This window comes from Mustela nigripes, chromosome 4 (assembly GCF_022355385.1).
Source record: "Mustela nigripes isolate SB6536 chromosome 4, MUSNIG.SB6536, whole genome shotgun sequence".
In the NCBI taxonomy this organism is placed as follows: Eukaryota; Metazoa; Chordata; class Mammalia; order Carnivora; family Mustelidae; genus Mustela; species Mustela nigripes.
Window position 1 is genome coordinate 158348679 of NC_081560.1, and position 25349 is coordinate 158374027.

At 36.5% G+C, this 25349-nt stretch overlaps 1 protein-coding gene across 1 annotated transcript in view; it reads left to right on the top strand.

Moving 5' to 3' along the window:
* Positions 1 to 25349, top strand: part of EXOC6 (exocyst complex component 6) — a 225857-nt gene that overhangs the window by 185407 nt on the left and 15101 nt on the right. Inside the window, exon 20 of the mRNA XM_059397700.1 lies at positions 3923 to 3996. Within this exon, the coding sequence (XP_059253683.1) occupies positions 3923 to 3996 (74 nt within the window). The remainder of the gene's footprint in view (positions 1 to 3922; positions 3997 to 25349) is intronic.

Consider the following 25349-nt stretch of genomic DNA (forward strand, 5'->3'; position numbering starts at 1 on the left):
GTTTAAAGATTTTATTTATTTATTTGACAGAGAGAAATCACAAGTAGATGGAGAGGCAGGCAGAGAGAGAGAGAAGGAAGTGGGCTCCCTGCCGAGCAGAGAGCCTGATGCAGGACTCGATCCCAGGACCCTGAGACCATGACCTGAGCCAAAGGCAGTGGCTTAACCCACTGAGCCACCCAGGTGCCCCTGGTGGAGGTTTTTCAAAGGGAGTGTCTCTTTCAGCTGCTAAGATTTTATGCTCCATTGTCTGCATGTCCTGTTACTAAAATAAATTGTGATGATCAAAGTAGGTGGTGTGTGAGAAACTGCTTTGTAAACTATAAAGTGGTATATAAATTTGTGGGACTATTATAATTTCGACACGAAACTCTGGCTTAATGCCAAGTAATGGAGCTTAAACTATAGTGCCTTAAACAGGAGCTACGAGAAAAGAAAACAACAGATTATTTTCAGTGCAGAAAAATTCTGGGAGATAAAGTAGATAATGATTCTAAATGTAATCAAAATTGAACTTGTTTTTTATGCCTGATATATAAAGTTAGTCTCCCTGTGTTAGAGGAAGTATTTCTTTTCTTTTTTTTTAAGATTTTATTTATGTATTTATTTATTTGACACACAGAGAGAGATCACAAGTAGGCAGAGAGGCAGGCAGAGAGAGAGAGGGAAGCAGGCTCCCCACTGAGCAGAGAGCCCGATGCGGGGCTCAGTCCCAGGACCCTGAGATCATGACCTGGGCTGAAGGCAGAGGCCCAACCCACTGAGCCACCCAGGCACCCTGGAAGTATTTATTTTCTGTGTATGTATATGTATATGTTGAGGTGGTAGAAGCTGAGCCAACATTTACAGTCTTGATTAGAGACCACTAGGGATTCATAGTTAACTGTTGCTTGGGAACAGTAGCCTGAGACTGGGGCCAAGAAAGCCAGCATGCTAGGTAATGTTAAGAAAACTACTTTTTAAATTAAAAAATACCTTTACTTTTAATAGGTAATTGTAGTTTTGCTTATTATTTTTTAATTAAGACCTGTTGGTACTAGAGAAAGACAACTCAGTTATTTGGGACATGGTTAGGGGGTCACTCTAACCCTAACCATGGGACATGATGGGGTCACCACAGTATGAAAGAATGCCACTTTTCATTGTATGAAAAGATAATGATGTGAGTGAATTATACTAACTAATGAAAAGCAGGCTAGATTTGCTCAATAAACTTAGTTTTCTGGAAAAGAGGGCCTGAGAAAAGTGCATGTGGTCATATATCTCATGACCATAACTATGTACGTAGTACATAGCAGAGAATGAAGAAGTAAAGGGGAAAAAATGGTGTACCTCTGACTAATAGAAAGGTTATTCCAACTTGAAAAGCACATATACTCAAAAGCATATATAGAATCCATTCATCTTATTTGTGGAAGAGTCCCTTGCTCAGGCTGTATTTGCTCTTATTTTAGACACAATTCTAATAGTCAATTAGCTGACTGACCAGCTCAGGACTATTAAAGGCAGGGGCACCTGGGTGGCCCAGTTGTTAAGAGTCTACCTTCAGCTCGCAGCATGATGTTGGGTCCTGGGATTGAGCCCCGCATTGGGTTCCCTGCTCAGCAGGAAGCCTGCTTCTCCCCTGGCTTGTATTCCCTCTCTCACTGTGTCTCTCTCTGTCAAATAAATAAGTAAATAATTTTTAAAAAAAACTATTAAAGGCAGCATATTAATAAGATGAATGAGAACAGAGAGTAAGAATTTATGTTAAAACTGCAAGAGAGAAAAAAATTATAAGAGCTAGACATAAGAACTCAAACAGCATAGCATTCTTTTTTTTTTTTTTTAAGATTTTATTTATTATTTGTTTGACAGACAGAGAGGCAGGCAGAGAGAGGGGCCCTAAGCAGGCTCCCTGCTGAGCAGAGAGCCCGATTCGGGACTCGATCCCAGGACCCTGAGATCATGACCTGAGCTGAAGGCAGTGGCTTAATCCACTGAGCCACCCAGGCGCCCCAGCATAGAATTCTATTTAAAGGGGGACGTTAATAACATGGCAGTCCTCAGAATTTATTGTATGGAATTAAAAGCATTCTTAACAGTAATCCAGAGAATTAAGAAACATTTAAATAATATTTAGAATACTCAAAAAAAGTTGTTTTTTTTTTTTAAAGATTTTATTTATTTGACAGAGAGAGATCACAAGTAGACAGAGAGGCAGGCAGAGAGAGAGGGAGGGAAGCAGGCTCCCTGCCGAGCAGAGAGCCTGATGCGGGCCTCGATCCCAGGACCCTGAGATCATAACCTGAGCCGAAGGCAGCGGCTTAACCCACTGAGCCACCCAGGCGCCCCTCAAAAAAAGTTTTTTAAAAAGGAAGTATTATGTCACAGTTTAAAATTCCATAAAAAATGCTTAAGTTTAAAAAATTAACATTATATTAAAACAAGAAAAACTTTGGGTGCCTAGTTGGCTCAGTGGGTTAAGCCTCTGCCTTCAGCTCAGGTCATGATTGATCTCAGGGTCCTGGGGATGGAGTCCCGCATCAGGCTCTCTGCTCAGCAGGGAGCCTGCTTCCTCCTCTCTCTCTCTCTCTCTGTGCCTACTTGTGATCTCTCTCTGTCAAATAAATAAATAAAACTTTAAAACAATAACAAAAACTTTTGACATTTTCATTTCCTAAAAATACCAGCTAAATTAAGCTATGCTAGACTTTCATATATTTAAAATTAAATATATTATTCTGAGCCTTTCTAGTCAATATTTCACACATAATGCACTAAACTAAGAGTTATTTTTGTTATTCTGAGAGCTGTATATATAGGGTGCAAATTTAAATGGCTTTTAAAATACTGGCTTAGATAAATTTATAAATGGAAAATCTGTAATGTTTTGAGGGAGAACATAGAATGCTCTATACCTCGTATAGAGGTGTTCTCATATAGAGTGATAGGTCCTTTTTACGACTCAAAAGTCTTTTGTCTTCAAAATAATTCCTATTGGAATCATCCTTCAACTTAACTAAACAAGCTATGTTACTAGTATTATAAATTTTTAAGTACAAGAAAATCATAGGAAAAAGTCTTTCGAGGGGCACCTGGTGTGGCACAGTTGGTTAAGCCTCTGACTCTTCCTTTCCACTCAGGTTGTGAGCTCCCGGTTGTGAGATCCATCCCCGAGTCCAGCTTTGTGCTTAGCATGGAGTTTGCTTAGAGTTTCTCTCTCCCTCTTCCTCTGCCCCTTCCCCTCTCTCTAAAATAAATAATCTTTTAAAAAAGTAAAGAAAAGAAAAAAATCTTTTGAAATATTTTTCAACCTTGTCTTAAATATTTCTTTAGTTTTTAAAGAGGTGAGATTCCTTTATGGGGAAAAAAAATTACTAGAAGACATGAACAGACATTCCTGCACCATCCTCACATTGCTACTGAGAACACTTTACCCGTTGTCTGCATGTAAAACTGACTTTTTATGTGTCTGGCCATTATTGCTTTTAGCTAGAGGTAGGATTTTTATAAGCATGTTCTGTAAAAAAGGAGAAATTTTGAAATATGTTGACAGCCATGGAATTGGTATAGTTTCAAAATGCTTCTATAATCATTCACCTAAGGCTAAATAGAGTCAGAAAACTTTTCTTGATTGAAGTATATTACTACTCTTGAACTTTATGTGGGATAACCATTCTAAATTTATTGTAATTAAGGATTACAGTGATTAAATGGTAGATTAGAAGTTTAAAATTATTAAAATACTTGTGGTAATGGGTGTGGAGAACATTCTCAGTAGTGAAAATTGAAGGTCATAAATAGTCTTCATTTGAAATGGTTACATGTAAATATTACAATACATTTGTAATGAGTAGAAATTAATTTAGTGGTTAAATCCTTGTATATTTTGCAATCTTGTTTTTATTCTTGTGGTGTTGTTTTTTTTTTTTTTTAATAGTGTTTGCCAGCTCTGAGCCTGTGCCAGGATTCCAAGGGGATACCCTGCAGCTAGCATTCATTGACCTCAGACAAGTAAGATATAATAATGTAGATCTCATTTTTTTTGCTTTCTACCGTTGCCTTTTTTTTTTTTTTTTTTTTTTTTAATGCTATGGGAATGCTTGTTCACCTTGAAACAATCTTTCTTTGTGGAAGTGCTTCTTTTATAACTATATGTTTGGCCCTTCTCTCTGAACTGGTATATCTATTTGGTGTTTCAATGTCATGGAACAATTTTATTGGTGAATATTTAACTTATTCATTACCTGCTAAGCTCATGCCTAAATAACTTCATACTTTGGTTTAATGACACTTGAAGTTTGAGTTATTTCTTAATGATTTCATGGTCCTATTATGAAAATTGGTGGTATAAATAGTTTCAGGACTCAAGTTAAATGTAAATTATTACAACCTAGAAAGTAGCCTCTTGCTTAAAACTGTGGTAAAGAATGCCTTTTTTCAGTAAATTTTCTGGGGGCTCTTTGGTGGCTCAGTTGGGTGGAGGTCTGCCTTCAGATCAGGTCATGATCCCAGGGTCCTGGGATTGAGCCCCACATTGGGCTCCTTGCTCAGAAGGGATCTTGCTTCTCCCTCTCCCTCTGTCTGCCATTCTCCCTGCTTGTGTGCTTGTGTACTCTCTCTCTCTATGTAAAATAAATACATAAAATCTTTAAAAATTTTCTGAATGCTTCCACAAAAAAGGACAAAATTACTTTTTAAAAAATAATTATTATTTTTTAAAGATTTTATTTATTTATTTGACAGAGAGAGACCATGAGAGAGGGAACAGAAGTAGGGGGAGTGGGAGAGGGAGAAGCATGCTCTCCGATGAGCTTAGGGAGCTCGATGCAGGGCTCCATCTCAGGATCCTGGGATCATGACCTGAGCCAAAGACAGATGCTAAACTGACTGAGCCACCCAAGTGCCCCCAAAACTACTTTTAGAAAGGTAATTATAAATTTACATAATTCTTTTCTGGTCATGTAACTCTAAGTAGAGTAACAAATAGGATAATTTAAAAATCTTTTTTTATCATTTTACTAGTCTTTGAAAAACTTCCTACCCTTTTTCCATCTCCCCCATGTTTTTTTCTTATTCGTATTCTGCCTCTTTCATCCTCCTCCTTTTTCTCTCTTAATTCTAGGATTAAGGAGCTTAATAGAGCTGGGAGGTACAAGGGTATGGAGGAGGGGAAGATCCAAGGTAGAGGGCTCAGGGATTTAGACTTGACAACAAGGTGGCTACTGCCCTTGGCAAGAAGAACCAAATAGAAATGGAATTAGAACAAAGCCAATGTGGGAGTACCTGGCTGATTCATTCTGTGGAACATTTGACTCTTGATTTCCAGGTTGTGAGTTCAAGCCCCACTTTGGGTGTGTAGAGATTACTTAAAAATAAAAGCTTAAAACAACAACAGCAACAGCAAAGCCATTGTGATATCAGTCTATTAATGGTCCCATCCCCTTTGGGGTAGAGATGACTAAGATTGGGCTTCACCATTGATGTAAATAAATAGACCACCACAGTGATGTTTGTGGCAGGCCCGGTTTGAGTAATGAAGGAGTTCTGATTTTAGTAAGTGTTTGAGAATACAGCTGTTTTTGCTTTAATTCCAAACCAGTGTTCTATAAATATGTATGAACTACTATGTACTGATTATTTAGAGAGGGCTGATATAGTTGAAATAGACACAAAAGTAATGTAAAAGAGAGTTTTGTTCTTGGGGAGCTTAAAACTCTTCTAAAGATACAAAACTCCCATGAACTCTGCAGGAATACTTACAGGACAGTGAGTCATGTGGATATAAATGGTATATCTTCAAGTCAGGTTTAGAAGGAAACAAAAAAGTAGTCCTACTTCCCAGTTTTTTATTTGTAAAGCACTGAACATATAAGATATATTAATATTTATTTCTGTTTGAAATCAGTGCTCATGTATTATGCCAAACCAGAAACAATGTTATGGATGACCTAGATCTGAGAATGATTACCATTACTAAGTTGGAGAAGATAGTAAAAATTTAGAAGGTGGACTCTGAACTTTTATTCCAGTTTACCCAAAGATATTCTTTCTATAGAAGGTAGATCTATTTGCTTTAGGATTTCTCTCTGTTGCAATCTTACTGCCCTGAAAAAAGATTATCTAATACAGCAAATAGAGTTCTTTAGCAGACTGGAAATAAGCTTAGTTGTATGTTCATTTCTCTGTTGGGTTATAGCCACTGACTGGGGTAGATTTCCCTGTTATAAGAGCATGAGTACGTTCTCTAAACCAAAGTGTATGTAATTTGAGGGTATCTCCTATTATACATAATAGGATATTAGGATAATTTTTAAATCTTTTTTTATCATTTTACTAGTCTTTGAAAAACTTCCTACCCTTTTTCCATCTCCCCCATATTTTTTCTTATTCCTTTTCTTTTCGTATTCTGTTCATTTTCTTATTCGTATTCTATTATATATAAATAATCTCTTCACAGAAAACTTGAAATTTATTATGTTTTATATAAATTGTGTGAATTTATATGGTTTTAAATAGTTTGTGATCACATTGTAGGATTGTGAATAGAACCACATTTGAAACTGTGGGTAAAGATTCTGTTCTTTGATTTGTTTGTTTAAATAGATGGTTGGCTCAATGCAGATTAAAACTGATCGCAAGTACTTTCTTCCTTCAAAGACAATCATCATTTGACACCAAAAAATGCCTCTTTACAAGCATATGTAAAGCATTTCCTCACTAGGAACTGTTATTAAGGCACACCAACAAATATTAGTAAATATCTCAAGTCTTTTTGGTTGAATTTACTTTTTAGTATGTGCTCTTACAGGCATTAAGTTTTGGTTGGCTTTTCCTCTTCAGTATGTGCTCTTACAGGCATTAAGTCTTGGTTGGCTTTTCCTCATTGGCATAATTTTTTAAAGAAACTTTTAAGTGAATACAAAAAAATCTGTTAGAAACATTTAGAATTCTAAAATCTATTCTGACACATGTAAAACTCTTAAAGATTTATGTAGAAATACCTATTTAATAAAAAACACAGTTTTAAAGTTTGATATTTAGTATTCAGTACAGGTTACTAATGGATAAATTTTAATGAGCTAATTTTTAATATATTAATTATTCTAGTTTGAAAGAGAGGCTTAAAATAATTTTTCCTAAATATTGTTAAAATTTAATCAGACTCTATTTTTGTACACTTGGCATTCTGAAACAAGAAGATGCAACTAATTCTTGTTTTTAGCTGCTAGACCACTGAGATATACTTGATTTTTATGATTTTAGAGGCTTGGATTTAATAACTTGACAAAGATAATTATTTTCACATACATTTGTTTTTCAAATTAGTTTATAAACAGTTAAGTGGTTAAATGCCAAGTATGGGAATTGATTGAAAATAAAATTAGTCTTTAAAGTCTCATATGTGGTGATAGAAGTTTTTTGTATCAGATGTCAGTGTTATTTAAAGATGCCTTTCAAGTTTCAGTAGTGTTTTAATGTTCCTGACTTCATAAAGACCTTTCATAGACTATTATTTTAATATTTTTATATCAAGTACTGTATCACCAAACATAAAGAGAGTGCTAACACTTTTTTATTTGCATTTCAGTTGGGTTTCTGCACTTTTCCCTCTTTTTTTCCTAGTCTGTGATCCATTTCTGTCTTAATAGGGTGGCTGACAGTTCTTTTCAAGTATACTTAGAAAGGCAAAAGAGCCCTTTTCATAGTACTTATAAGGGGTCATGCTTCTGTTTTTTAGTTTGAATTTGATACTGCTTCATGAATTGCTGGGTATGAAAGATTAGGAAGTAGGTCCAGTGGTCAAATTTTACCTGCCCACCCGGACTTTGCCCTGAGGTCAAACTCCTGATATTTGCTGTTCTGAATAGAGGAGTTGATGACAAGTATGAGCTGATACAAGAGGAAAGTTAGAACCATATCAAAGCTGAAGGCAAGAGAATTGGGATTCAATGAGAGACTGTAGCTAAAAGATGGATCATCAGAATTGCCCTCTTTTAAAGAAAAGGAAATAGCTGACCTGTTAGTGAAAAAGACTTTATCATCCTGCCAATCACATGCTTGCTAATGGAAGCCAGTTATCTCAACAACATTGTAAGGTCTACTACCCCATAGACAATGCAGAGGACTAGTGGTGCTGGTACTGCCTCATATGAATATACTGTCTGAATTTTAAGTGTGCTGTTTTAATATGATTTGTATGTGTAAGCTTTTTTTATAAGTATACCCTATCACCCTCTTACCCCTAGTTCTGAAATTAATTCCCTGAAAGAAGGACCGTGTTATACTTATATGTGTCTATTTTCTTTTACAAAGACTATTTTGTTAAATGTAATCTTTCAAATGGATTTCAGATGAATATGTAAAATTCTTTTGACAAGTTATGAAAATCATAAATATATCAAACTATTTTTATTTTAATACTCTTTATACAGTATACAGAATTGAGTGATAATTTTTTGTAACTCATTTTTTTAAAGTAAGCTTACACCCAACATGGGGCTTGAACTCATGACCCCAAGATCAAGAGTCACATGCCAGCCTGGTGCCCCTATAACTCATTTCTTTTTTCTTTTTCTTTTCTTTTCTTTCTTTTTTTTTTTTTTTTAAGATTTTGCTTATTTATTAGAACACAGGTCGGGGGAGGGAGAGGGAGAAGCAGGCTCCCCACTGAGCAGGGAGCCTGATATGGGGCTTAATCCCAGGACCCCTGGATCATGACCTGAGCTGAAGACAGATGCTTAACCACCTGAGCCACCCAGGCACCCATATAACTCATTCTTAATACACAGAAATATTTCACTAAATAGCACTAGAAAATGAGATGTCCCATATAACCAAATTTTAGTTTTTGTATAGCTGAAGATTAGTTTTAATCACCAAAATTTTTAAGATAAAGCCAATTTTATGGGAAACCTTAAAAAATATATCTTACCTTTATAGCTTCTTACTGAACATAATTCTCACAGTAGGTTGAACATCCTTAGTTTACTAATCCTAATACTAAAGCCTCTTTACCTCATTCTGTTTCACTTTGTGATAAGTTAGACTGGTAAGATGTATTGTTGCTACATTTGCCAATACCTTGATAATCTTTTGGCAATATCAAGAAGTTTAGGTAGATTGGATCATAATGCAGTTATATGGATTTGAGGCTATAAAACAGTCTCTTGGGGCACCTGACTGGCTGAGTTGGTAGAGCATGTAAGTCTTGATATCAGAGTCATGAGTTCAAGCCCCACATTGGGCAAGGAGTACCAGTAAGTACCTCAAAAGAGATCCTACCCCTTACTGTTCTTTCAGCCATTACCCTTCTCCCTCTCAAAAGATAACCACTGTCACAACCTCTAATACCACAGATAAATTCAGCCAGATCTTTAAAAAAGAGAATAAAAAACCCTTTGCCCACAGAAGTTGGCTGTTGTATCATTATCACCCCAGAGCAGTATTTCTCAAAGTGTCTTTCCAGGAACAATCATTTCTCAAGATGAGAAAAGATTTCTTTAAAGTTTTTTCTAAGTCAGACAGGTTTGGGAAACACTTTATACTCTAATTCCCTCTTAGAGACTTAAACCATGTGCATTAGAATTGCAAGGACTGAGAAATTCTTTGGTGATCTAGCATTTCCCAAACTCATCACGATTATGTGATGATCCCTCACTCATTCTGGGATATATTACATGAAACATACTTTGGGAAATGCTTCAAGACTCTGGCATCACCTTCTAGATGTCTATCTTATATAGTCTGGAATCAGCATACTTTGAAAATAATGATTTGGATAATAAATACCTAGAAGAAATGTGAATTATATGTATAAATGACAAAGCTAAGAGAATTGCCTATAGAATCAACATGCTGTTAGTGATAAGTGAAAGCCAACAAAGTTAGTTTAGCAAGGAAAATATTAAATGTTATATTTAATTTTTTAACCTTTTTTTGTGAGTAATTTCTACACCCAACATGGGGCTCAGACTCAGGAGTTACATGCTCTTCCAACTGAGCCATGCATGTACCCCCTGTATTTAATATTTTTTAATTTAATTAAAAAATATAAGATGTAGGAAATCTGACTTACAATATGAAAAAGATCTGGTAGTTTTAGTTAACCTCCAAATAAACCAACAATTTGCTGGGAATTCTTAGACTGCATTTGTTTAAGGGTGATATTTAGGTTAGACACTTTGTTTGGGGGCTATTAAGACTGTGCCTTGAGTATTACATGGTGATTTAGACACAATTACAGAGCACAGAATTCCAATTCTAGTGATGGATCAGATACCTTGTCATAGGAGAAGAGCCTTTTAAAAACCTGGGAATAGGGATGCCTGGGTGGCTCAGGGTCCTAGGATTGAGCCTCCACATCGGGCTCTCTGCTCAGCAGGGAGACTGCTTGCCCCACTCTCTGCCTGCCTCTGCCTGCTTGTGATCTCTCTCTGTCAAATAAATAAATAAAATCTTAAAAAAAAAAAGAAAGAAAGAAAGAAAGAAACTCTGGAAATATATAGTCTGAAGCCTTAGAGGAAAATGAAATATGTGGTTCCTATTAGCCTAGATTTGAGTCAGGTATACTATTTTTTTTCTTCCTGTTACAATCCTGTGCCATGAAAATGACCTCATAATATTCCTTTCCTCATCTAGGATTAGATCTTATTCTTTTTTTCTTTCTTTCTTCCATCCTTTCTTCCTTTCCTTCCTTCCTTCCTTTCTTTTTTTTTTTTTTTAAGTAGGCATTATGCCCATGTGGGGCTTAAACTCATGACCTTGAGATCAAGAGTCACATGTTCTACCGACTGAGCCAGCCAGGTGCCCCAGATCTTGTTTTCAAGTATTTGATTTTGGACAAACTAGGGGAAAGAGGAATGATCATTCCTCTGAACTATGTGTAGAGAATTTGAATTGTGCAAAATATATTTGCATCTTATAGCACTTTTCAAATAGGTGCTTTGTTGAAGTATAACATACATTCAGGCAATTCTTAGCTGTACGGTTGCTGGTTTTCATAGCATGAATTCATCTCTGTAATACCCAAATCAAGAAAGAAAACTTGACCAGTAAGTACCTCAAAAGAGATCCTACCCCTTACTGTTCTTTCAGCCATTACCCTTCTCCCTCTCAAAAGATAACCACTGTCACAACCTCTAATACCACAGATAAATTCAGCCAGATTTTAAACTTTGTATACATGAAATCATGTGGTATTAATTTTTTTTAAAGATTTTACTTATTTATTTGACAGAGCGGAACAGCGAGAGAGGGAACACAAGAAGGGGGAGTGGGAGAGGCAGAAGCAGGGCTCCTGCTGATCAGGGAGCCCGATGTGGGGCTCAATCCCAGGATGCTGGGATCATGACTTGAGCCCAAGGCAGATGCTTACTGACTGAGCCATTCAGGCACCCCATTCGTATTAATTTTTATGAAGAAGGTTCTACCTTCTTTAGCTCAATATGTTTGTGTAATTTATCCATGTTGTTACACATAGTTGTGGTTCCTTCATTCCCTTTGCTGTATAGTCTGCATTATACAAATATACCATATTTTATACATCCTATTGATAAGACATATGAGTTTATTCCAATTTTACTGTTACAAATTGTGCTAACACGAACATTTGTTTGCATGTCTTTTGGTGAACATATGCACACACTTCTATTTAGGTGTCTACCTAGGAGTGGAATTGCTAAGTCAGGGGGTATGCACATGATCAGTTATAATAGATACTATGAAGCAGTTTTCCACAAGGAGAGTACAAGTTTATACTTCAGCCAGCCATGTAGAATTCTTGTTGCTCTACATCCTTGTCATCTCATGGTATTATCTGTCTCTTCCTTTTTAGCCCTTCCAGTGGGTATACAATAGTTTTATATTGTGGTTTTAATCTGCACTTTTTTATTTGACTTACAAATTGAATCCCTGGGGCACCTGGGTGGCTCAGTGGGTTAGGCCTTTGCCTTCAGCTCGGGTCATGGTCCTAGGGTCCTCGCATCGGGCTCTTTACTCGGTGGGGAGGCTGCTTCCCCCTTTCTCTCTATGCCTGTCTCTCTACCTAACTGTGATCTCTGTCTGTCAAATAAATAAATAAAATTAAAAAAAAATAGAATCCCATTTCATATGTTATTGTCCATTTGAATATCCTCTTTTGTGAATAAACTGTGCAGGGTTTTTGTGGGGTTTTGTTGTTGTTGTTGTTGTTGTTTTACCATTTTTTCTATTGCCTACTTCTTACTGATTTATAGAGGTTCTTTGTATGTTCTGAATGTGAATCCTTTGTCAAATATATGTATTGCAAATATCTTCTCCTGCTCTGTGGCTTGTCTGTTTACTCTTAGTTGTGTCATTTGATGAACAGAAGCTCATGCTTCTAATAAATCCGCCTTATCCCTTTATGGTTAGTTCTTGTTAATGTCCTGTTTAAGAAGTCTTTGCCTGTTCCTGAAATTATAAAGATATTTTTCTATGTTTTCTTCTAAAAGTTTTATTTTTTTAACATTCATATTTAGGTTTAGAGTCCATCTGGAATTGGTTTTTGTGCATGGTGTGGAGTGAAGGTTCAAGATTCATTTTGTTCCATATGGTTTTCTAATTGACCCAGCACCAATATTTGAAATTGCATTTTAATTTAAAAGTAATGTAATTGTAAAATACAGTACTGTGAGACATAAATGATACGTGCTTCTAATATACAAGTAAAGTGGTTTCTGTTGCCTTCCAGTTAGCTGTATGCTTATATTTCATGGTTCATAACATTCCTCATTAGCAAATTAGTTGTAGGTTTGAGGTTTAGTTTTAACCACATCAAAGGTATTTTTAAAAACAAAACAATTCTAGAATAAGTATTCATAACAATATGGGCAATATAAGAGAAAAAAGCTGAATTATGAGCCCATGAGGACAAGAATCATGCCCTTTTTGTTCACTCCTGTACTGTGGTATTTGCCATAGCTTTCTGCTGTTCTTAGTATACAGTGAACAATTAAGAAGTGTTGAATAAGTGAATACAAATTTTTTTAGCTATACTCAAAGGCATTTTTTTGGAGTACAGAAACACCTTTCTTTTCTTTTTTTTTTTTTTTAAAGATTTTATTTATTTATTTGACAGAGAGAAATCACAAGTAATACGGAGAGGCAGGCAGAGAGAGAGGAAGGGAAGCAGGCTCCCTGCTGAGCAGAGAGCCCAATACGGGACTCCATCCCAGGACCCTGAGATCATGACCTGAGCCAAAGGCAGCGGCTTAACCCACTGAGCCACCCAAGCGCCCCAGAAACACCTTTCTTAGGAATTGAGATATTCTATGTAAATTCACATTCTATATAAACAATACATTTAAAAGCAATATATTTTATTTTTCTATTTCAATTTTTTGATGAGTCTTTATAAAAATATATGACACATCTGTGCTTTCTCAAGTGAAAATATAACAAACATTTCTTTTTTTTTTTTTTTAAGATTTTATTTATTTATTTGACAGATAGAGATCACAAGTAGTCAGAGAGGCAGGTAGAAAGAGAGGAGGGGAAGAAGCAGGCTCCCTCCTGAGCAGAGAGCCCGATGCGGGGCTTGATTCCAGGACCCTGAGATCGTGACCTGAGCTTGAAGGCAGAGGCTTTAACCCATTGAGCCACCCAGGCACCCCTATAACAAACATTTCTTGATTTATCTCAGCCATCATTAGGAATACTCAAAGAGTAATATAGGTTATTTCTAAGAAATATTGTTATTGCTCCAAAACCAACTGTTTATTCTTTTATGGGTAAAGAAATATTCTGGACAGGATAATTGCAGGAATTTAGACAAAGGCAATATACACTTAATTAAGTGATTGGCAATGACCAAATATAAAACAGAATTAAATAAAGGAGCTTTAAATAAATATTGTTTGGAACAGTGAGTCATAAAGAAAGTAGATTATAGTCAAATAAATTGAGGAAATCCTACTTATTTTGTCCCTCTCCTATAAGTTCAAAACTTCATTAGCACATTAAAGGCTTTGAGAAGTCTTAGAGTAAAGGTGTATTCCCTTCCTCCCCCAAACCTGTTTGAATACTGAAGAATTTTCAGAAATGAAAATCCCTTACTGTCTTGCAAAACAATATTCTACCGGCCACAGTTTAACACTAAATTACCTGGACCACTGTTGCATTACTTTAATTTATAGATTCCTAGAACTATCTGGTTAAAACAGGGCTGTGGTAAAAAATAGAGAAGTCTTTCAGTAGATAGATGAAATTTACATATTAAAATGTAAATGATTCAAAAATGGAAAGTAGTAAGTTTTCAACAATAATTTGTTGAACTTTAAAAAAAAATTTGGAGGATTTTATGAAGGATGATAATTACCAGAGGATTAATGCTGCTTAGACATAGCAAACCAGTCAGTCAGTCATAGAGAATAACTTGTTTTTAAGAAGCATGAAGCAGTAACACAAGATGGCTTGTGAAGAATGAAAAGATTTAAGTGGAAATTAAATACCAGCTCATATGGAGTTCAAATTCTAACAGTTGTCAGATTCCGTAATGAATCATCAAGACTATTGTTACTGAGCCACAGTATACATACTTGGATGAAAATAAAAGATACATTTGCTGCTTTTTTTTTCCTTTAATACACTATTAAGTGAGATGGGAAAAATTTGGAGAGATCTTTTGATAAAGTGATATTTTGATAAAATGATCAAACTCTATATTTTGTTGTAAAGAATGTCTCTTAGTAGTAAAAAGGAAATATAATTGAAGTGACTTTTTTTCAGGTTAATTGCACCTTTCCTTAAGATAGAAAATCTAGGGGCGCCTGGGTGGCTCAGTGGGTTAAAACCTCTGCCTTCAGCTCAGGTCCTGGGATTGAGCCCCACATCTGAGCTCTCTGCTCAGCAGGGAGCCTGCTTCCCTTCCTCTCTCTCTGCCTGCGTCTCTGCCTACTTGTGATCTCTGTCAAATAAATAAAATTAAAAAAAAAAAATCTAACAATTGCCATAATAAGAACTTAAAGCCAAAATGCCACAAAGAAAATATTGTTACTATTTAGTGATACTAAAAATATGATGAAAAAAGTTCTAAGTCCTTTAGAACTTAAAGAAATCTTTTGCCCAGATGGTTTATTTTACACATTAACTTAGCTGTAAGCACCTATAGTTACGAAAAGAGAAATGGTAGGGGACAAAATCCACTTAGTTCAGCCGATCTTTTTTGTCTGACACGAAGCCCTCCCTGGCAGGCAAGGGAGGGGTTTTACGACTAAAAATATTCTTTACCTTCTATTGCTTCTTTGATCTGACATAATTTAAAGAATATGTTTTTGGGGATCCTGGGTAGCTCAGTTGGTTAAGCAGCTGACTCTTGATTTTAGCTCTGGTCATGATCTTAGGGTCCTGGGATCAAGCCCTGTGTCAGGCTCCACGTTCAGCAGGAAGTCAGCTTTAGGATTCTTCTTCTCCCTCTGTCCCTGCCCCTGCTTTTGCATGCTCTCTCTTTCTAAAATGAATAAATAAATCATTTTAAATGATGCTTTCTTTCTAAAAAAAATAATAATAATAATAATAATAATAATAATAATAATAATAAAGAATACATTTTTAGAAGTCCTTTTGTAACCCTACACACGCATCTTTTTATTAATGGTACCCACAGAGGTTTCTCTTCCTCCAGAAGAGTTGATGGACCATTCTGAATATTAAATCATTTCTTTTTAGTTTAGCTAGGTTTTGTTGTTGTTGTTGTTGTTGTTTTTAAGTAGGCTCCATGACCGTTGCGGAGCTCGAACTCATGACCCTGAGATCAAGAGTCACATGCTCTACTGACTAAGCCAGCCAGGCACCTGGCTGGTTCTTTTTCTTTTTCTTCTTTAACTTTGTCGATTCCTAGAACTTGACTTTTCTACCTATATCCTGATCCAGTATGATCTCATTTAGTTGGGGTAACAGTATAGTCTATGATGTTTTTTAAAGAGGCAACCATAAATGTTCCCCTTCACAAGTCTGTTATCTTACTATATATGTCATCAACACATATGCCTTTTTTTGCCTTTTTGTTTGTGTGTGTGTGTGTGTGGTGAATTGCAAATCTAGGCTTCTCTATACAGAATGCTGTATGAGAAGACTAAGCAGCCATTGACCATGGCTATTCTTCATTTGACCTTTCTTATATTCTCTTACTTTGTAAAGAAATGTTAGGAATGACTTGTAGCTTTGTACTGATTTTCTTTTTATTCTTAGCCTTTAACTTCATTGGCAGGAATTGGTTAAATGTAGATTGCATTGCATACAGGTCCTTATATGCCTGTGGATCAGGGATTCTAATCTGGGGGCCATGGATTGATTTTAGGAGGTTCGTGCAAAATTTTGTTTGTGTATTTTACTGAGAAGAGGGTCCAGCGTTTTCAGATTTTCAAAGGCATTTTATGTGACCTAACAACAGTTATTCAGTGACCACTGCTCTGGGGAAACTGAAAGTTGTCCAGATTAAGCCAGATCTCCATGAGCTGTTCTATTTTCAGATGTTTCTTCATTTATTGAACAAATATTTGAGCATCTGCTCTGGGGACTGTTTTAAATGCTGAAGATACAGTGGTGAACAAGATAGGCAAGATCCTTGCTCTCACAATCTCACTTTGCTGACACAAAATCCACAACAAGCAGTGATGATTTCTAGTTTTAGATAGGATTTCAAATAGATTTAGATATTGTGAGAAAAACAAAACAGGTTAATGTTATGATGACTGGGAGTAAGGTGGACCACTTTGTATTGGGTTGTCAGGGAAGACATTTAAGGAGGTGACATTTGAGTAGATATGTGAATGAAGTTGGGAGATATGGGGAAGTAGCATTCCTGGCAGCAGAAGGAAGAGCAAGTGCTGTCAAGAAAGAGAGGATAATACTACGGCTTTAAAGTAGTGAGCAAGGGAAAGAGAGGTTCAAATGAAATTGGGAAGATTATCAGAGCCAGATCCTGTAAGGCCTCGAGGGCCTTGTTAAGTAGTTCAGGTTGTTAAGTATGATGAGAAATATTCAAGGGTTTTAAGCAGGTTAGTATAATACTCTGATTTACATTTTTAAAATATTATTCTGGAGGCACCTGGGTGGCTCATTCGGTTGAGCTTCAACTCTTGGTTTCATCTCAGGTGATGATCTCATACGTTGTGAGATTGAGCCCACATTGAGCTCCATGATCAGCACAGAGTCAGATGGAATTCCTTTGTCCTTACCCCACTTGCTCGCTAGCTCTCTCAAAAAACAAAACAAACAAACAAAAAAAGATTATCCTGGCCGCTCTGAGGAAAACAGACTGAAAAGGACAAAATCAAAATCAGGATGAACAGATGATAATTTTGGTAATCTAGTCTACTGATGATTGATTGCAGTTAATTACTGATGATGTAGTTCCCAGTATTTCACAGTGCCTTCTTCATGTGGACTCAGAAGTTGCTGTTTACAGTATTGGAAATAGCTGAATTTATCCAGAGTAACTAGTATTCTAATAAATGGAGTACTATGAGTTCTATAACTAAATACATTTTCTTCATTTTTGCAGCTAGAAAACTCAGTTGTGTAGCGTACTATCATGTGCATTTTGTGTCCTAACTTCATCATCTACCTTCACTTTCTCTTGGCCCTGAGTTTTCTCAGTTATTAAGTCGTGTGTATCTTGCAAGTATTCTTATAAGTTGCCTTTGGAAGAAGACAGTGTGAAATAAGTTAAACGTTTGTTAATGGAAATATAGTTCTGTAACAAGCACTATATATGTATGGATTTTTCATTTATTTCTTCTTTAACTCATTCATTTTATTCAAAAAATGTTTACTAAGTGCCTACTATAGCCAGCCCCTGAGGAAACAGAATTGAACAGTAGACAATAAAATAAGAACTAGACAATTTGAGGGATCAAAGACGATAAAGTTGAAGACTAGCAGATACAGAAATATACCTTGCCTAAAGGATAGAAATTAAGGAGTGTAAAAAGAAAGCCATGAAGTATCCAAATGGTATGTTGACGAGGACACTCTTTTGTAGGAAATAGAGTGGAGTCTTACTTCTCTTCATAACTCTTGCATGACTTTGGGAACTGTTTCACTATATATTTTCCTGAACTGTTTCACTGTATATTTTAATGGCTTAATGAAATTTGTGATGGAAAATATTGTACAGTATATTTATTTCTTTTTTTTTTTATTTTTTTTTTGTTGTTTTTAAGATTTTATTTGAAAAGCAGATCACAAGTAGGCAGAGAGGCAGGCAGAGAGAGAGGAGGAAGCAGGCCCCCTGCCAAGCAGTGAACCCGATGCGGGGCTCGATTCCAGGACCCCGGGACCATGACCCGAGCCGAAGGCAGAGGCCTCAACCCACTGAGCCACCCAGGCGCCCCTGTACAGTTTATTTCTGAGAGATGTTTTTCATGGGGTGCTTAATCGTCATTGCTAAAATTGTTGAGTTATGTGAAGCTTGCATTGCACAGATGTCATTAATTGATTGATTAAGTCACCAGTTACCATCTCTTTATACTTAGCACACTTCATCAGGGCGATGGTGATGCTGGTATGGCAGATCTACATCATGGTGAGCTAAAAGGAGCATAGTTCTGTAACAGTATTGTTTGGTAAGGGAAATACTCTGAATACCCACATCTTTGTTCTCTTTATTCCCTTCACTTATTTACTTTCACCCTTTTACCCATAGTCTGATCATCCCTCTCTACTATACACCCAAATCGGTTATAAAGTTTAGGAAAGAGGTGCAGATAATACTTCACCACAGAAAGACGAACCCTGATAAATATATACACTTGTGTTTGACTCAAAATGAACAACTTTGGAGTCTACCTAAAGGGACATGAACAAGACTTGTAAGTTACGAAGGAATTGTTTGGCCATAATTCCTTCTGTGGAGACTGGGCGTCTGCCAAGACTTTACTTTGAAATTTCTGTCTTCTGTTTCTAATCTTAAGGCATCATAACATACAATTCTTTTGCCACTAGTCCAGTTTGTTCTTTTATGATGAGGAAGGAGGCATTTTTAAATAACAATTATTTCCACTATAATTAAACAAATCTTCTTTTGTTTGCGTTATATTTGTTACTCTATTGTATACACACTCTGCTTGCTTAAACTTGCCCCTGTGACTACTTCACAGGAACTTTCTTTAGAAGTTTTAAAGTCTTTGACTTCTTAAAGTATTAATGGGATTTGCCAAAGTTGTAGTATCCGAATGCTTAACTAGATATAGTAGCAGGACAACAAGCTTGTTCACACAACTCCTCCAGCAAGCCTTTTTTCCCTTAGACAATCCTAAATTCATTTGAAGTGCCAAAGAATTAAAGGAAGATGTATTTGGGTTTACTGCTGAATATAACAAGACCAGACATCTCACAAACTTTACCTTAAGGTCCAGATATTAGAAAAGTATGCTGCCCTTTGCAAGAGCTTAGATTATGAAGGATTAGTCTGATCCTAAATGACTTTTGCCTTTTTGTACTTTTTGTTCCAGTGTCATAATTCTGGAGGTTTACAGTTGATGTGCTTAACTACATATGTGACTTATGCTCATACTTCCAGTTATTGGTATAAATTTTTGAACTCACAGATTTTTGTGATTATTGTGAGAGTAAAGGTTAGAGCTGTTTTGTAGTTTGGAAACTTACCTTCTGAAATGATTTTTTGAAAACCAGAAAAACAAAAAAGCAGACAAACACCGTAACAGTTAAAAAAATAATACATGCTCACTGCTTTTTTTATTTAAAATATTTACAGACTCACAGGAAGTTACAAATATAGTTCCATGAGGTCCCATGTATACTTTACCCAGCTTCCCCCCCCCAACAATGACTTTTATATAGCTATCTGCAGTTATCAAAATCAGGAAAATGATATTGCATGTTCACTGTCTATAACAAAAAGTCGAACATGTAAATATGTATAAAGAGAAAGCTCTCATTTTTTTGTCTTCTTCAATTTCTCAGTCATCATTGTGTTACCTGAAGATTTTTTTTTTTAAGATTTTATTTATTTGACAGACAGAGATCACAAGCAGGCAGAGAGGCAGGCAGAGAGAGAGGAGGAAGCAGGCTCCCCGTTGAGCAGAGATCCCGATGCAGGGCTCGATCCCACGACCCTGGGATCAGGACCCGAGCTGAAGGCAGAGGCTTTAACCTACTGAGCCATCCAGACACCCCCTGAAGATCTTTTGAAAGGTACACTTAGTGGTGCCTGGCTGGCTCAGTTGATAGAGCATGCGACTCTGGATCCTTGAGGTCATGAATTCAAGCCCCACGCTGGGTGTAGAGTTTACTGAAAAAATAATAAAAAACAAAAAAAATAATAAAATGTACATTTATTTTTTTAAAAAATATTTTATTTATTTATTTGACAGACAGAGATCACAAATAGGTAGAGAGGCAGGCAGAGAGAGAGGAGGAAGCAGGCTACCTGCTGAGCAGAAAGCTGGATGTAGGGCTTGATCCCAGAACTCTGGGATTATGACCTGAGCCAAAGGCAGAGACTTTAACTCACTGAGCCACCCAGGCACCCCTAAAATGTACATTTAAACACACACAAAGGCACCTACTTGTGTGCACATGTGTAGAATTTTTTGCTTTTGGGGAATAAGGGTCATTTATGCTATAAGCTACATTTTATACTACATGATTTTGTATTGATAAATACAGATTTTTCATTTCTTCATAATGTTCTCTAGTATAAATACGCCATAATTTATTAAATAAACGCCCTTTTGTTGGACATCTATGGACTCTCCAGTTTTTCTACACAATGCTGCAGTTAGTATCTTTATACATATATATTGAGCACTTGTATAAGTATTTCTTTAGGCCCTTTTTTTTTTTTAAGATTTTATTTATTTGACAGATAGAGATCACAAGTAGGCAGAGAGGCAGGCAGAGAGAGAGAGAGAGAAGAGGAAGCAGGCTCCCTGCGGAGCAGACAGCCTGATGTGGGACTCGATCCCAGAACCCTGGGATCATGACCTGAGCCGAAGGCAGAGGCTTTAACCCACTGAGCCACCCAGGCGCCCCTCTGTAGGCCTTTAAAAGTGGAATTACTTAACACTCCAAAAAATTGTACCAGTCAGAATGTTTTTTAAGAGAAGTACATAGTAATGTGACTATAAACAAAAGTAACAGATTTACGAGAATAATTTATTCATCTAAGTGTGTAGTTGGGCAAATAGGAAATTTTTTTATTTATAATATAAACATGATTATGTTGTGATTTGTTATGAGGTAAATTTTAGTATGTTAAACAAGGAGTAAATCTTTATCTCCATTGACTGGGAGTTATAAGCTGGTGTATAATGTAAAGAGAGGCAGTCCCAAATTTAAATGTTTTTAATCATCAGTATTCTAATTTTTTCACTGAAAGGGATGGTTAAAACTTTTAGTATAGTCTACCAGCAATAAAGGATATTGCTAGCTGGCCTTTATCAATATATACCCTTTAAACTAATTATTAGATATAAACTCAGTATTGCCAGTATTCAACAGGGAACTTTATTCTTTTCTCAACATTAATTTCACATTTTTGCCAAACTCCCTATTATTCATGTATAAGAAATGTTTTTCCCTAATAATAGTTTTCTTTTTTTGAATGGAAACATTTTTTTTTTATTATAGATTTCTTTGAGTTGGGAGGATAGATTATGAGAACTTTAAATATTTAATTGCTTTGTCAAAAAACAGCAATAATTATTGTACTCTTTAGCAACTAATGAGTATTCTAACCAGAACCAGCATACTCACTATTATGATCTTTTTTGCTGTATAAGACAAAATTCCCTAGATTGCCTTTTTAATATTTGCCATATCAAGTATGAATCTTTTTTTTTTTAAGATTTTATTATGTTTGACAGAGATCTCAAGTAGGCAGAGAGGCAGACAGAGAGAGAGAGAGGGGAAGCAGGCTCCCCGCTGAGCAGAAAGCTGGATGCAGGACTTGATCCCAAGACCCTGGGATTATGACCTGAGCCAAAGGCAGAGACTTTAACTCACTGAGCCACCCAGGCACCCCACTGCCTCAAGTGTGAATCTTAAAAGAGTGTTCTAAAAAACTTTGCCAAGAACTCTTTTTGAAAGTAGATTGATTATACATAAAAATAAAAGGAAATCTTGTATAAATGAAGCCATCCTAATCTGGTTGTTTTAAGCACTTGGCTTATAAATTGAGGAAATTAGATCCTAATCCTACTTTACATATAAATTTGAACAAGACACATTAATCTCTCTAGAGCTCAGTTTCCCTTTTATAAAGTATAGAAAAGCCTATACTTCCCTGGAATGAGATGTTCAAGTGAAAAATTGTATACAAATACAACTAATGGCTGAAATGGAGATAAGGAAAAATTAACAGTAGGTGATTAGTGAACTTTGTGTAGACTCTGTCAGTCTCTCAGGGTCCCTTGAAGGTAATCTCTGTGTGACAGGGTCACAAACTCAATATTTATGCAAAGCTTTTGCAGTGGTTTAAATTAGAAGCTTTTTCTTATGCATTAATCTCTCTGATTTTCTTTTTGTTGCAGAAAAGACACAGTCCTTAAACTTCAGCTTCTCAGAGTGGTCTATGAAATACAATTTAGTTCAGTTCAACAAGTTTTTATTGAGTATCCAAGGGAGAAGTAGGAGCTATTATCTATGCCCTTGAAGACTCATAAGTTGGTTGGAAAGTAGAAACAAACATACCCCAAAACTCAGTACATGTACATACTCCATGCTTGAGGAGTGAAACTTTGGGGACCAATAGAGCCACCCGTCCTCATATTTAGATGACTGAGAGAACCGAATCCTGTTGACACCCAGGTAGCATTCCAGAGGGGTTCATTCCATGTCCTGTATCTCTAAGACCATACACTAAAAGAAATTTAGTGGGGTTTTGTTCAGTAGTGACCTTTTAAGAGCCAAGTGGATATGTGTCATCATGAAAATTTTTACTAATATATATTGAAAGGATGAAATTGCTGAAGGGATTATTTGATTTAAGAATAATTTATAATATTTTTTCCTGAACTTCCTTCTTAGGAATATATTCCAATGCTTTAGTACTTAATAGTAAGTGACAGTTTGGTCCCAAGAGTGTTTTACAGTTTATAGTTCTTTCTTTGACTTGCTTATGTTTTCTTAATTTTCAGATCATCTTTCAGTTACCTTCAGTTTTTGATTCAGTGATTTTCATGGTTATGAAATCCTAAGATTTGAGAGTTGGAAGGTGCTTAAGGAAATCTAACCAAACCTCCTATAAACTATCCCTTTAACCAGGGCCCTTGCTGCTGCTCCTAATGTCTTTAGAAGTGCACGTTCAAATAGAAGCTTCTTTGCCCTTTTGAAAAACCTCATGACAGCCTTTATCATTTCTTCCTGAGATCTGGTGTTTCCAGAAGATTAAAATGTTTGATTACTCATCCAACTGAGGTACTTTCTCCCTACTCTTTCCACATCTTACTCCACTCATTCTGGCTGCCCGACCTTTTTGCTGTCTCATTCACTCCTTGTTTTGTTTACTCTGTGTCTTTTCACTTCTACTCATCTTAGGGTGTGCCATCTGAAGACATTGCAAGGTAAATGGTCCTATGGCTTCAGTGCTGTGGCAGAATGTTTTCTTCCCCTCCCATCTTAGAATTGTGCAGGTACCCTAACCAAGAAGCCCTCTAATGGGAGCTAAGCACTCTTTCACGGGCTACACAGAGTGAATGAGAGATCCTGTTCTCCTCATCCCCATTTCCATTTGTAGACCATTGTTCATCTCCTCTTGAGTGAGTAGATGGCCCCTTGAGCCTCCTTCATTCCTCTCTGTCACTACCAATATTTCACTGTTTTTTTTTTGTTTTAAAAAAAGACTTTTTTTTTTTTAAGATTTTATTTATTGAGATAGAGAGTGAGAGAGCAAACATGAGCAGGGGACAGAGGGAGAGGGAGAAGTAGGCTCCCTGCTGAGCAGAGAGCCTGGGCTCAATCCCAGGACCCTGAGATCATGACCTGAACCGAAGACAGACTGAGCTACCCAGGTGCTCCAAAAGATTTTTTTAAAATCACCTCTACATCCAAGTGGGGCTCACAACCTGAGATGAAGAGCCACATGCTCCCCCAACTAAGCCAGCCAGGTGCTCTTCACTGTTGCTTTTGCAACCGAACACTTTGTCTATATTCACATGCATTCTCATTTTCCTTCCTCAGACTCATGTAATAGGTAGCCATTTTGCTCACAGTTCTCTCATCTTCCAGTGCGCACGACCTCATGTTTCTATGGGACTTGTTTCATTATTCATCTGTGTTTCCTCTGTTTTATCCTTTCCCTAAATACCTTAGCCTAAAAACATATTCAAAATCTAACCTACCTGAGAGAGAGACAGAGAGAGGGCAGGCAGGGAGATATCTTCTCTAGTTTCATTCTAACATTTACAATCTCTTCTTTGTTCCTCCTTTGTATCCTCATTCCTTAGAAGAATTTTTTATGATTGTTTCCTTATTTCCTCATATCTCCTTCATTCCCCAATCTACTCTCTGCTTTGCCACAGTGCTCAAACAGCATTCACTTAGGTCACTGGGGAGGGCCAGAAGAACTATTTATCCCTTACTTTATTGGTTCTTTCTGCTGTATAATAATATAATATTGTTATTATATTATATATTATATTATATAATATAATATATATAATTCTCCCTTCTTTGGGGCACCTGGCTGGCTCAGTTGGTTAAGTGTCTGCCTTCAGCTCAAATCATGAACCCAGAATCCTGGGATTGAACCCCACATTGGGCTCCCTGCTCAGCGGAGAGCCTGCTTCTCTCTCTCTCTGCTGCTACCCTTGTTGTCTTCCCTCTCTGTCAAAGAAAAAAATCTTTTTAAAAAAGCCCAAAACACAAAAAACCTCTTCTTCAAAGTCTTTACTGTCTTAATGTTCTTTTTATGTCTTTTCTGTAGCTTCCTTTTCCTGCCCCCTAAATGTTGGTATCCCTGAGGTTTCTGTCCTAGAATGCTGTTCTGTATACACTCGACCATAGTGAACTCATCCATTCTCCATCTGATCTTTGGCACAAATGCTGTATGCCCTAGATATTTATGCAGTTGCTGGGTAGACATTCCCACTGGGATATGTGTCCCACATCCTATGTGGCCAAAGCTGTCAACACATCATCTTCCCTCATTCTCTAATCAGGTCTTTTCATATTCTCTGTTTTGGTTGATGGCATCACTCTGCCATGTCCCACATTTAATCATCATGGCCTAGGGAATTTTCTTCTTAATATTTCTCAAACCCATCTTCTTCTTTCAACCTAACTACCTGTCTACTACCTATCCATCCTCCTCTCTCTATCCTAATGACCTATTTGTTTATCCCAATATATTTCAAGTTTATCACAACAGTCTCCTAATTATT